General features: G+C 43.4%; 1 protein-coding gene across 1 annotated transcript in view; it reads left to right on the top strand.

Annotated features, from left to right (window-relative positions):
* Positions 1–6445: 6445 nt before the first annotated feature.
* CHP1 (calcineurin like EF-hand protein 1) overlaps positions 6446–13312 on the top strand; it is a 195942-nt gene continuing 189075 nt past the window's right edge. Inside the window, exon 1 of the mRNA XM_086937194.1 lies at positions 6446–6706. Within this exon, the coding sequence (XP_086793320.1) occupies positions 6640–6706 (67 nt within the window). The 5' untranslated portion in view covers positions 6446–6639. The remainder of the gene's footprint in view (positions 6707–13312) is intronic.

The raw sequence follows: 13312 nt of genomic DNA on the forward strand, positions 1-13312 counted from the left end.
GAGCAGGTTCCTTGTCTTTGGACTTGGTGTGCTCTCCTGGGTCTGACCGTCCTCTTCTTTCCGATTTCTGCGAAAAAGATCGAGAGGGACGTGTATCAATACTTTGATATCTATTAGGCTTCTTTAAATTATCCCTATTTCTAAGGTTGTATCTTTTCTCAGAGGGATCCCTCTGGGGAGACTGGTGTTCTCGAGTCGGAGTTCTTTCCCTCCGTCGAGGAGACCTTCCTCTGGACTGGAAAACTTTTTCCTTGGGAGTGGATTGTTTATTTCCATCCCAGCTCTTTTTAGGAGTGTTTGAATTATTTCTAATAAATAATTTTTTAGGATTTTCGAGCAGTTGGGGCTTTACTGGTTTTCCACCCAAGCTGTCTCTACCTAGTTCTTCATAGCATTTCTCTATGATTCTGGCAAGCTCAATTGGTTGATCTGTTATATCTGTTTCCTTCAACTTCTGGCGGATCGCCACAGATGCTGCTTCTCCTTTTATGTTGGCTAATAATATAGCCGAGACCTGCTTGAAGTCTTTCAGTAATTTCATACCAAGAGTTAAAGCAGGTTCTGGACCGTATTCATTTTGAATCTGTTTTAGCACATCTGGTATTACCGCCATAGACGGAACACCATGTGTTTTTGTGTAAATGGAAGCAAAGACTGTACCCCAAGTGTCACAGTCCTCCACGTGTGGTGCGACCCCCATAGGAAGGCAGATGGTCAGAATCCTGTGTTTCTCAATAGGGGTAGTATTCGGAAATACTGCCTCTATTTGAGTGATTTTCTGCGCTAACCAGAAAGGAATTTGTTCCCGTTTTATGGGTGTTTTACCAAGACATGACTGTATGTTCTGTGGTGTAATTTTATTGGTGTTCCCCTGATGAGGGGTCAGCTGTGGTACATTAACAGCTGTTTGGACTGTAGCAGTCCGCATTACATATTGGACTAATTGCCTATGTATTTTAATTAATGTTTTTAGCTGTGCTAAAAGTTCTTCTCTAGACATTTTATCAATGTCCGGATGTGGTGTGTAGCTGGCTAGAACCGGCCACGTTGCTCCTGGTCTACCTAGTGGACCGAGCCTGGTGATATGATCATTGTGTTTTAGGGCGCCATTAAACCAGAGCAGGTGCTCTTGGAATTTTAATGGGATTTCAATCTCCTCGAAAGGAGCGTACTCTCCCGGTGGATCCTCTATTTCATAATAGTGGAACTCATGTGTTGCGGCGTTTGCCGCTGCAAATTTTATCCATGAATAGAATACCTCTGTCTGCCGATATTCGTGTGCCTCTATCACGAAGACGACTGTGCCACCTTGTGTGGTCAGTCCATTTTCTATAAGTTTTGACGTTATAGATTTTCTTAAATGTGCCGGGTTGATTATTGCACCCGGTTCAGTAGTACCAGCGTCCCGTTGATTTGCATCTACTGCGGTTTCAACGGTCCCGTTTTCTAACACTGACATTTTATAAATGCAGGTTTTGCAGAGCAGGTCTCCAAGGAGACAAAGATTAGGTGCACAATATTTTGGAACACTGTATCCTTCAACGTTGAATAAACCAGAGCTTTACATAGGAATCTCTTCCTACTAAGGTCGGGCGGATTTTAACCTTTCACCCACTCCAGACGTCTATAGGAGTATTTACGGGAGAAAGGGGTCTGTGTGAAAAATGCACGACTGAGTTACTCTAACGTCTTGCTTTAGTTTATCGCCTTACCAAACGTTTGGGCGCCATGTAGTGTAGTTCCTATTTTCCCAATAGGCCCTGCGCATTGGAATAACATAAACAGTAGTATCGACGTAGAAGTGCAGATCTTCCAGGCCTCTACTGACTATGCTAAACTTAATTGGGTTTGTTACCAACTAGCTCAGAGGTCACTGGAAACTTTCTTGACTGAATAGGAAGTGATCAGCTTCCCTGGCACAGCCAAGAAGGGATTCAGTTTTCCAACAATCGTGCAACATGACAACTTTGCTCCTCAGATAAGAGTCAATCTCTAGAGTCGTGTGAAACAATAGACAGTTATTTTACTCAGTCAGTTGTTGTGCAGATTACTTTCACAATATGTAGAGAATAGAGAGACGGGCGTTTTCAATAAAAGGTATTATTTATTGAACAGTCTTTCTTCTCATACAAGAGAAATTAATTGCCACAATTGCAAGACTTGTTATTATAAAAAGTGCGTACAGTAAAATGAGTATTGCGAAATAATACTGTAAAAGCATTGATATGGTTTCTTAGCCATACAATGGTTTAAAATGAATAAAACATATATACATTCATATATACATTTGACTAACGTACTCAACTGGTGCTTCTAACTACGCCTACCCCAGTGTACCTGACCTAAGCCTAACACGTGGAAGGGAGTAAGTAGCTTAAGTTAAGTTGGTTTTGCCAAGGTTTGCTTCAAGAATTCTCTCTAAGGGTTTAGTCAACACCATACCTCTGAAATAGAATGTTGGAGGTCTGGTATCTCCTTCCAGGGACTCGATATCCCAGTCACTCACAAGAGTGGGCTGGAAACGCCGGAGCTGGATTTTCTCGGCAGGAGAAAAGACAGCGTCTTTCTCAGCGCGTCAAAGAGGAGGAGGAAGGGCAGCGTCCGTGGGCTGGTTGCATCTGCTGGGCTCTGCAAGGGACGGCTGTTCAGTTCCTCTGTTCATCACACCATCGTTCGCTCGTTCGCAGCGATAGCATCAGCAGCGATAACGGCAGCGATGTCTATGAGGCAGCTAGCATCTGCTTAAGGCAACGTTGGTAATATTTATACCTGAAAGGTGCCTTGTTTGACGTAAGTTTTTGGACATAAGACGTCAATAAAGATGTCACTAGGAAGTGATCGTCTCTCAGTGCTCATTAGAGTTCTATTACTAATCAAAACATAGCAAGCGGGGCTTTCCCATGTTGCTGAGTTTTTATCTTGTTGAAGAACTCGGAGTGTTAATCTAGGAATCTTAGATAGTAGCTTCTGCTGTGTCATTTGCACTAATGAGCTGCAAAGGAAGTTGCAGAGGAAGCGATTCTGAAATGTGGCTCTGTTCGTGTGAGGCCAGAGACGAGTTTCTGAATATTGCATTTGATCGGTTATGCCAATATAGGGGAATAAATGGATTATAGCCGTATAGGGGCATAAAGGTCATAGGGTTGATCAGGGTCCTAGATTCGAACGCGACACGACGATTGCCGAATACTAAAAATAATCAAGAAAGGCAAACAAGAGAGTGCGCCGGGGCCGAATGGCATTCCGCAGGCAATCTACAAAGAGGACCCCAAGTTCTGGGCATGCAAATTCAACATTCTGTTTCGGTCAATTAGCAACTCAGGTCGGGTCCTGGAAAGCTGGAGGGGTGCCATTATCAACCCCATCTACAAAGGCGGAGACCGCAAAAATCCAACTAACTGCCGCTTAATAGCCCTGATCGATGCAGAAGCCAAATACTACGCATCTCTGGTGCTAGCCGATCTAGCTCAATGGTCGGACATGCACAGCAAAATCCCGTTAAACCAGACAGGGTTTCGTCGCGGAACAGGCACCATGGCAAACGCAATGGCGTTATGCTTAATCAGTGAAAAAAGCCTACAAAACCACCAGGAACTTTATACCTGCTTCGTTGACTTTAAGGCGGCCTTCAACCGTGTCAACAGGAAATTACTATGGGCCGAATTGAAGCAGCAGGGCCTGCCAGACTCAATCCTAACGCCGATCATTGACCTGTATAGTAACACCTGGATGCAGGTAAAAATCGACAACGGACAGAGGCTAACCCGGAAGATCAATACCTTTGATGGCTTAAAGCAAGGTTGTGTCCTGGCCCCTCACCTTTTCAATTTATTCATGGCAGACTTAACAGCAAGCCTTGATCAAATCAATGCTCATCCACCGCGGCTAGGTAATCTCTGTATAACACACCTATCCTATGCCGACGATGTGGACCTACTAAGCCAGACAAGAATAGGCCTGCAACGTCTATTACAGGAATTGACCCGCTACACCAAACAGAATTTGCTAGCAGTAAACAGTACAAAAACTAAGATTATGGTCATAACCCGACACCATAAAGTGCAACCAACCTTCACTATAGACTATGTCAAACTGGAAGCGGTTGAAAGTTATAAGTATCTCGGGATACTACTGGACAAGCGTCTTAACTTTGCTACGCACCTAAACAGCATGGAAAAGAGGAGCATGGTCCTATTGCACGCTTTCAGTAGCTTGGCGTACGAACTCAGAGGCCCCCTGGTCTCTCCCCTGCTAACAATAATGAAAGCCAAGCTACTTCCAACAATAGCTTATGGGAGCATATTACACCATGGCAAGCGTGCACAACTCTTGGACAAACTTCAAATGAAAATCTACACGCTGTATTTGTGTTACCAACGAATGCATCACCCGCACAAGTCAGACTCGAATTCGGTTTGCAATCTCAAGTCCTGATGAAAAAGTACGAGACCATAAAATTCTGGTACGATGTGTGGATGAACCAAGAAATTGCGCTGTACCGTGCCATGTGGGAAACAATCAGTAAAAGTCCCAACTCGTACTATGCCAAGTACCTTAAATAATCACTTGAATCAACTAACTTGGCTGCACTTTGGGAATCCAAGTTTCCAGTGCTTTCCTTTAAACAGTTGACAAAAAAGGCTGCCAATAGGCATTCGCTGCTAAATGATAAAATAACTTTTAGTCATCGGTCCCATGCCTGGATGACAATTCAATCTTATAAAAAACTAGCACCAGTAACCTACCTAGACCTTGCTTTCTCGACATTCATCAAACGGAAATACCTCAATTTAAGGCTGGGCAGCTTACCAACAAATGCTGAGTTACCAAAATGTAAGCCCCAAGAACGTGATGGATGCTGTTTATGTGGCGCAGGAAGACAAGACTTTATCCACCTGATCGGTATTTGCCCGGCCCTGAACCAGGAACGTCGGAGTTGGTTGAAGACCAAGTTTAAAGAAAATGGAACACGCACCTGCCGGTCTGCGATCATGCTAATCCTGTGCTCAGTAGATCCGCAACTCATTTGCAGGGCAATCAAATTCATTGACAATTTCGAGAAAAAGCAAAAAAACTGGCGAAGTCTTGAGCCCTGAACTCATTTACTTTACTAACCCGAAAGACGCTCTCATTTTTATAACATTTTTTACTCACCCAGCAGTGTAAATTTTCGTGTGTTTTAATATTGCTGCATTTATATTTTGTAATGGTTTTTACTAACTATACAATAAATATTATTATTATTACTGATGTTTCATATGATAACGGGATTATGGTCAATGGAATGGTTCATGTATAATTCATGGTGATGTTTTAATTTTCTCCCACCCGCTGATATTTGGAGATGCTTAATTGTGACTGTTATATAAGTTATTCAATGCACAGAGTTCATGGATGGCATATTACGACCACTATTCTCTTTATAGGAGTTCAAGGTAAACAGACCTGAACGTGAAGGATGACGTTGTTCGGAAGAAGCACAGAACTGGCGGATATGGAGCATGGTGACGTCGAATCTGGTTCGGAGGATGCTATTACGTGCTCGAGTGGGATCCATGGCGATGATGTAATCGGTGGTCCAGTGTTCAACGGTCAAGTTTGTGGACTGTGTTAAAGTTTAATGCAAAGAACAACTGTCAAGTTTGTGGACTGTGTTAAAGTTTAATGCAAAGAAAGAGGAAGTGATGTTGTCACTCCGGACTATATGTTAGAGTGGACTGATGGTGATTGGTGCATACTATACTGGGGCTTGTACTTCCAGAGTATGCTGAGTTTCAAAGTTGTTATTGGCTGCTGTGGTTTTGCTGTAAAGCAAAGAGAAGCATAATCCTCGCCTCCATGTCCTTAATAGAATTGAAAATTCTTGTCGCGTCAGCAAGAATTTTTTTTATTCTACAGCACACCAAACAACCTAAGTCCACTACACAAATCTACTACACACCATACAACTAATTCAACCCACAAATTTACACCACACATATATCCCATAACACATAGGTAAAACTCAATGCCATTTGCATTGCCAGTAGCTCTCACTCAAAGAAGCGTGAGATGTATTGCATTTCCGATGCTTGTTAATAAAGAGGGTTTTAAAGAGCTCCGTGTGTGGTGTGGTCGTTTGCATGTTTTCATTTACCTTGTTATCCTCTTTGCTTACGGAACTGGTAATGTAAATTGTGTTTTGTTTTGTTGGCCATCATGTGTAATCATAAAATGAAATAAAGCTTTAAGTAGTCGCACTAGTTGTTCTACCAACATGGCCGCGACTTTAATTCCTCTTAAAATAGGCGGTCTAGTGTTTAGCAAATGGTCTGTTGTGTTGTAATCCGCTCCGACTAGTTGTTTCGGATGACAGAGCTGTTAACTACCTCCCCGTCTGCTGATTGGTTAATAAAAAGGCGGCTCTTTGGCTGCGAGACAAAAGGTTCTGGTTTGTTGATTGGTCAAGTGTCGAAGCAGCAGCGCTTCCCACTTCGATTGGCCAAGCAGTAGGAGTGGGTTTGGAGGTGAAGAGACCGAGTGAGGCTCCTGATTGGCTGTAGCGTCCTGTGGGTTTTTCCGGTAGCGATAGCTGTATGCTGGGTTTAGCTCTCCCTTCTCCAGTCCAGGGTCCTGAAGGAGAGTCCTCATCAAATTGAAATGGGCTCCCGGGCGTCCACCCTGCTGAGGGATGAGGAGATCGAGGAGATCAAGAAGGAGACCGGATGTGAGTGTGCGAGGCTTGTCGCAGCCTCATATAATAGTTTCACCTGGCATTTAATTCTACCCCGTCCCCACCGTTCTTCGGCCAATGTCAACCTATAAACACCCCCTCCAACAATCCCCAGGAATTAATAAGTTCCTCCCTCTTTATTGCTGGGCTTCCAGCCTCTGCTTCCCCTGGGCTCCGGTGAGCGACCACCAACCCCGGTCCATGAACAGCCGCCCGCCATACCCGCTCCAGCCCCATGGGCATCACAGGGTTTAGACCCAGCGTACCTCACCCCCGTGCTGGCCCTCTCTGGGATGCATGAGAGCACAGGAAGGCAGGTGCTGGGAGCAGCTCGTGGCGCTTCTTGTGATGAGGGGTGCTGTAGCTGGAGAGGCGTAGGGTGTATTAGAATCTGTCGTAGTGAGTCCTATGTGGACAGTTCGAGGATCTCGCACTCGTTTTGTCCCGTTGTCTCTTAAGTCAGTATAAAGATTGCAGTGGGAGTTGGTGATCTGCCCTGTATTTATAAGTGTGTGTGTGTATATACGTGTATAAATATATCAAACGGGGTAGATCTCACACCTCCCACTATTGCAGTGGGCGGTGGTGATCTACCCTGTATTCGTGTGTGTGTGTATATATATATATATATATATATATATATATATATATATATATACACACACACACACTGTGTGTGTATAAATATATAAAACAGGGTAGATCACCACCTCCCACTGCAATCTTTATATTGACTTAGGAAACAACAGAGCATGAACTGGAGTAATATATTCCTTGCGTATGTCGGTGGGATCGGTGTCAAGGTTTTTCCGGTTCCTTCGGAATGCTTCCTTTAAAAAAAAAAAAATATATATATATGTTCACAGTTACCCAAAGGTGCAGGGCGCACTCTCCCAACAGCGCGTTAAAGTTTTAGGCAAGAAACCGGAGCATCCAGCGTCAGCAGCGCCTTAAACTTGAACACGCTGTTGGGAGAGTGCGCCCCGCACCTTTGGGTAACTGTGAACCTTGAGATATTAATATATATATATATATATATATATATATATATATATATATATATATATACATATACTTATACATATTTTTTTTTCAGCGGGCTAAGAGTCGATTTCTCAGGAAGATATCGTTTTTCCCAAGGCTCATTACTGTGGTCAAGCTAGACTATGTTAGAATGTTGGTATTGTTTTCCTTTTGTAGGATGCTGAGAACTTTTCATTTTGTTGCGTGTAGTTTGACTTTGGTAATGTCCCTGAATCAACAGAAATATGCGATTGAGGCTTTTAAAATATTGACATGTCTATAATTCTGAAATACCAATCTTTAATTCCGGACTTGGGCAGCAAGTTGAGGAAAAAATATGTTGTAGGCTCATATGGTATTCAAAGACAATGGTTTCAGACAATTATTTCTACTTAAACAATAATCATTGAATGTACCTGGGCTGATTCGCTGGACATGCCCCATGACTAAGAAAAGGTGATTATTGTTTAAGTAGAAATAATTGTCTGAGACCATTGTCTTTGAATAGCATTTATTACCCGGGTCTCCTTGACGTTCTGGGTCACCCCATTGTCTTAATGGTAGGCTCATATGGGACATATATGACACTACTCTGGAGCACAACTGACACTATTAAGGTATCCTGATAATCTGTCCAGAGCAAGTAGTGTTTGATTGTAGATGTGTATGGGGGTGTATGACCAGGAATACTAAAATTATGTGGCACGGGAGGGCAAAATTACACAACTGTTGAGTAAATTATGCCACGTAAAAGGCAAATGATGTAGCGTGATGCTGCCATTTTGTGATCATATTCATTATTTTGTCATTTTTACACTGGGAATTGGTTGCACCTCAGTACCAGTTTAGCACCCAAATATAGCAATCAGCAACAGAAAGGTGTCCATTCAACCATTGCAAAGGCCCTTCCGCTGCGCAAGACGCTGCATTTTTTGTAAGTTTTGAACCCTTTGAGCTTGAAACACATTAAAAAAAAAAATCTGCAGATTATGCAGTAGATGATGGATTATGCAGCAAATCTGATTATGTAAAAAACGACACAGTCTCATAATTCCAGTGGCCCTGATTACTGACTATCTGGGGAAAGTGGAGTAAAATGAGTGGGATCCTTTCACTTGGTCTGGTCATGTCGCGGCGAACGCAGTTCGCATGTGTGCTCATATTTAAAGATACGTGAGCGAGAGAGAGAGAGAGGTTATCATGTAGCTGTATTTTACCTGAAAAGTTGTTGAGTTTGTCTGTAGGTGTTGCCCTGTTTTGCATTGTAGTGCACTAGTTTCGTGGTCGATGGGTGTTTTCTTAGGTTTTTTTTGTATCACTTGGGTGACAAAAATTGGAAAAACCATGTTTTTACTACCTTTCGAACAGCAAAGTGGTTTTCTACTGTCCTTATTTATTGGACAGGGAGTTCCACAGCTTGCTACTTTGGACTAAGGAAGAACACCCTCAGTCTGTTTTAGTTGAAGTGTCCCACTTGCAGTTGCACATTTATTATATTCTAATGACTGTGTTAGCAAGAAGTCATATTGTTTCTTATACAAAGGAGTTAATATGTTGATTGGGCTATGCTGTAGAAAACGTACACAGAATCAGTGAGCCATTAGTCATTTAAGATGGCCAGTTAGGGAGAAGTGGCATTTGTCGGTCAGGGAGGGGATCCACCCTTCCACTTTTAGAATGTGTTGCATAGCATCTTGATGCAGAAAATCAGTTGCATGTCGTCTACTGCACACTCAATTAGAAAGGCAGCAAAGAGTAACTGCCCAGACGGGAAAGAGGGAGCATTCCTCCTCAGACGAGGAATAGTGGTCCACATTCCGGATGCGTTGCCTACAACCAATCTGCTTGGAAGCATCACCTTGAAGGAGGAGCAGGCTCTTGCGGGTTGGGCTCATGGCTGGGGTGTCTGTCCGAACGAGCGTGTAACTAACTGTACCGACACATTTTTAATTGCCAACAAGCCTCTTTGCTGCTTATCACCTTGGGCACCCTGCTGTAGTTTGAGGATCTGTAATGCGGCGTTTGTTTTGCGTAAATTGGTCTTATATAGTTAGAAATCTTGCTAGGCACAATAATGTTTTGCAAACCTAAACAGCAGGGGCATTCCACAAGTTATGAAGGGGTGCTAGATCCAGTTATTTTACCTTCCTGCGTATAAATGAGGATGATTCTGATGTCACTTGTCCTTAGAAATGGGAAACCCTTTACCCCTTGATGCAGTGATAAAAGAAAATACCAGGACAAGTAATGTTATTCTTAATAGTATAACAAAAACTGTGTCATACAACCAATGTTGGCGGGGCAGAAGTCCTATAAAAAGAACTGGGAGGACTAACCTAGTTAGGCAGTATGCAAGTGACATGCATCACAGCCCATGACATCACACATGGCATCACAGAATTGACATAGAAAGTGACATCACAAGCCATGACTTTAAAGGATCACAAGAAGTAACATCAGATCTAAAGCCCTCTCATATATGTTAAGCAGGTCTATCATGTGTACGTTTGAGCGCAGTGCAAGGATAATAGCACAGTGAGCTATGGAAGATGATGTGACTCCTATACCCTATAATCCCCCAGTTTTATGTAACACATCCTGTATATTCATTTACAAACGTATATAAATTATTGTAAATGTAATATTCCGGTGTTGATGTAAAACGCTCTGACACCCTACATTGGGATGAGTAGGACTATACAAGAAAAAAAAGTGCAACTTTAAATTAATTCAACACCTCCTCAAGGGAATTAAGCACTATATAAATGCAATTTGCTTTGTGTAAATACTGGAAAGACCAACACATCTGATATTCTTACAGTGCATGCATATCTCCTAAATATGGACTGAACAAAGTGAAAAGCTACCTCTCAAATATGCGTGAAGTGCTAACAAGGTGTGAGCCTTTCTTTCCCCTCTGCTTCATTTGCATCAGGTGTGAGGCTCCTGACTGCTCCCAGCCAAGAGACTGGAACAAAAGGAGGCTTGATGACCCCTTAGATTCGGCCTTTGTTATGGGCCCAGCAGGAGTCTTAAATAAGAAAGCCCTGTCCGTACCTGCACGCTGTTGCTTGTTGCAGAAGAAAAGCAGACAACGTGCAGGCATTGCTGAAAGTATCCCGGTGTTTGGAAATTACACCGGAACGAGTACAGCACATTATTCAGTGGGGCCCAAATTCTTGTCGGGTGGACAGCGTTCACCCTGTGAAAGGAGTGGGTGGATGTCGTCCACCCGGGTGTACCCCAGACTCGTACCCTGAATGTTGGTTCGAAACTGTTGAGCATAATGACAGAAACTCGTCATTTCTCCAATTATCTTTTTATTCTCCAAGTTTATTTGGTTTCATGCATAGTGCCGAGAAAATATTCCTGAATGAATGAATAAAGTACAGCCAACATGTGTTTCGGCCCCTACGGCTAGTAAGCCTAAGGCTTTCTCAAGGCATCTATTAGCAAAAGTACATAAAGTATATGTTGTTGGTTTTCAATCAGAAGGAAATTTTAGTAAGTAAAGGAACGGCCCGTGCCGACCGATCTGGACCTCCCATTCCTTGGCTTACTAGACTTTCCTTCTGATTGAAAACCAACAACATATACTTTGTCCTTTTGCCAAAAGACGCCTTGAAAAAGCCCTAGGCTTACGACCCATAGTGGTCGAAACGCGTGTTGGCTGTACCTTATTCATGGAGAAGTGTCGCTCAATGATGAGAGCGACAGACCCTGATGCAGAGGTCTAGCCCGGGACCAGGGTTCAATTCCCCGCCTCGGCGGGACTTGGGCTCAAAATTCCACGGACCTGATAATTCTCGCCTCGGTGCCTATTCCAATCATGAAGTCCCACTCTGCAGCTCTGGGCATTAGCTTGCTTAATCTCCACAACGGCCCCCACAATGCTAGGGAAGCCTGTCCTCCACCTTGGGGGTGCCCAGGAGTGGATGCCTCACAGGGAAAGCCAGGATGGGTTCCACAGCGGTATTCGTACAGGCGCCTTGAGACCCTTGCAGGTGAGTAGTGCGCTATACAAGTATCAATTTACATTTTTACATTCAGGAATTTTTTCTCTGCACTATTCATGAAACCAAATAAACTTGGAGAATCAAAGAGAATTGGAGAACTGACGAGTTTGTCCTTAAGCTCGACTGGTTCCAACCAACATTGGTTGTATGACACAGTTTTTGCTAAACTATTAAGAATTCCCTTACTCGTCCTGGTACTTTATTTTTATTTTTTTTGCATTCCATAAGTTAACTGAAATGTATGCTGCCTTGACGTGTTCTCGTGAAGGACAGATTATGTGCACTGTATTCCCCTCTTCTGACACGGAGCCCTACTCCCCTAATGTAAAACATGCTGCCCTAACCTTCACCCTCGCGCACTTTTCTGCCCCTTTCCGCCATTTCAAAAGAAGCCTGCGTGGCCTGGAGTGGTGGTGTAAATGGAATAATAGCTCCGTTGCACCAGTTAAATCTGTCCTCCTAAAGAAACCTAACGTATTTGCTAACTTTACCATCCGAACTAGAACATAATGCCATGTTCCAGGTCTACATTGTAATAAGAATTTTATGTTCATGTTTTTGCACAGATGTCTGTCTTTAATGTGTTGCTTGATGGTTCGCCAAATTTGAGGAGTCATAACCTCTAGTTGTTTTCCCTCCTAGAACAGTGTATACATTGTAGGGATTTTGGCATATTTCACTGCAGGGGCGTGAAATGTTGGTTTTGACTTTGTCCATGGCACATTTTCAGTGCGGATGCAGAAGTTACATTTACAATAATTGTAAACGTCCATCATGTTGTATTGATATTTGGTTACATTGAAGATCTGGCATGGGTGCAGCCCTTCGGACCGAAGCTGAGCTCTTCTGCACAATTATATGACATTTGAAGTCCCGCATAGTCTCAGAAGGTGTTGCCACCGTTGACACGTGTAACGGATGTTCACCGTTTATGTCTGTCCCTGAGCTCTGAAAACACGAAACCGAAAAGTGAAGTAATTTGGCTTACCGATGTGTGTTTTTGTGCGCTCTTGCGTCTTTCAGTAGTAACAGTTGTGTACATCAGATTGCCTATTTCCTGAACAGTGCTCGCTTATAGCTGTGGCTTCAAGTTCCACCTTTGAAGTACTCCAAGTCATTAAAAACCGAAGCTCGACTTCTTGCTCTGTGTTCTTAGTTAAAGCCTTAAAGGGCACCCAGGGCAGGGAGCAGGATGGCTTGGATTGGAAGGACATGAGACAAGGTGGGACCCTCTCCATTGTTGTGTGGTCACCTGTGAGTGACTGTTGATTCGCAGAGCAATCGGTGTCAGGGAGTCAGTGTGCGAAGCGATTGCGAGACCATTGTCTACCAATCCACACCTGTATTTCGCATTGTATGGACTACTGCCCCCTAAACAGATGTGTCGATCAGGCGGCGTTCGGCCCGCCAGAATCAACATTGCCGCTGCTGCAGGGCTTCGGGTACCGGATGTTTGCCTGGAGTGGACACCACCTCCACAGCAAGGGACCTTTCACTATCTAGCAACAATCTACACCCTCTCTGTGACGAGTCCAATTTCACACGTAACGCGCCGATCTAA

Source organism: Lissotriton vulgaris, chromosome 9 (genome assembly GCF_964263255.1).
Source record: "Lissotriton vulgaris chromosome 9, aLisVul1.2, whole genome shotgun sequence".
NCBI lineage: Eukaryota > Metazoa > Chordata > Amphibia > Caudata > Salamandridae > Lissotriton > Lissotriton vulgaris.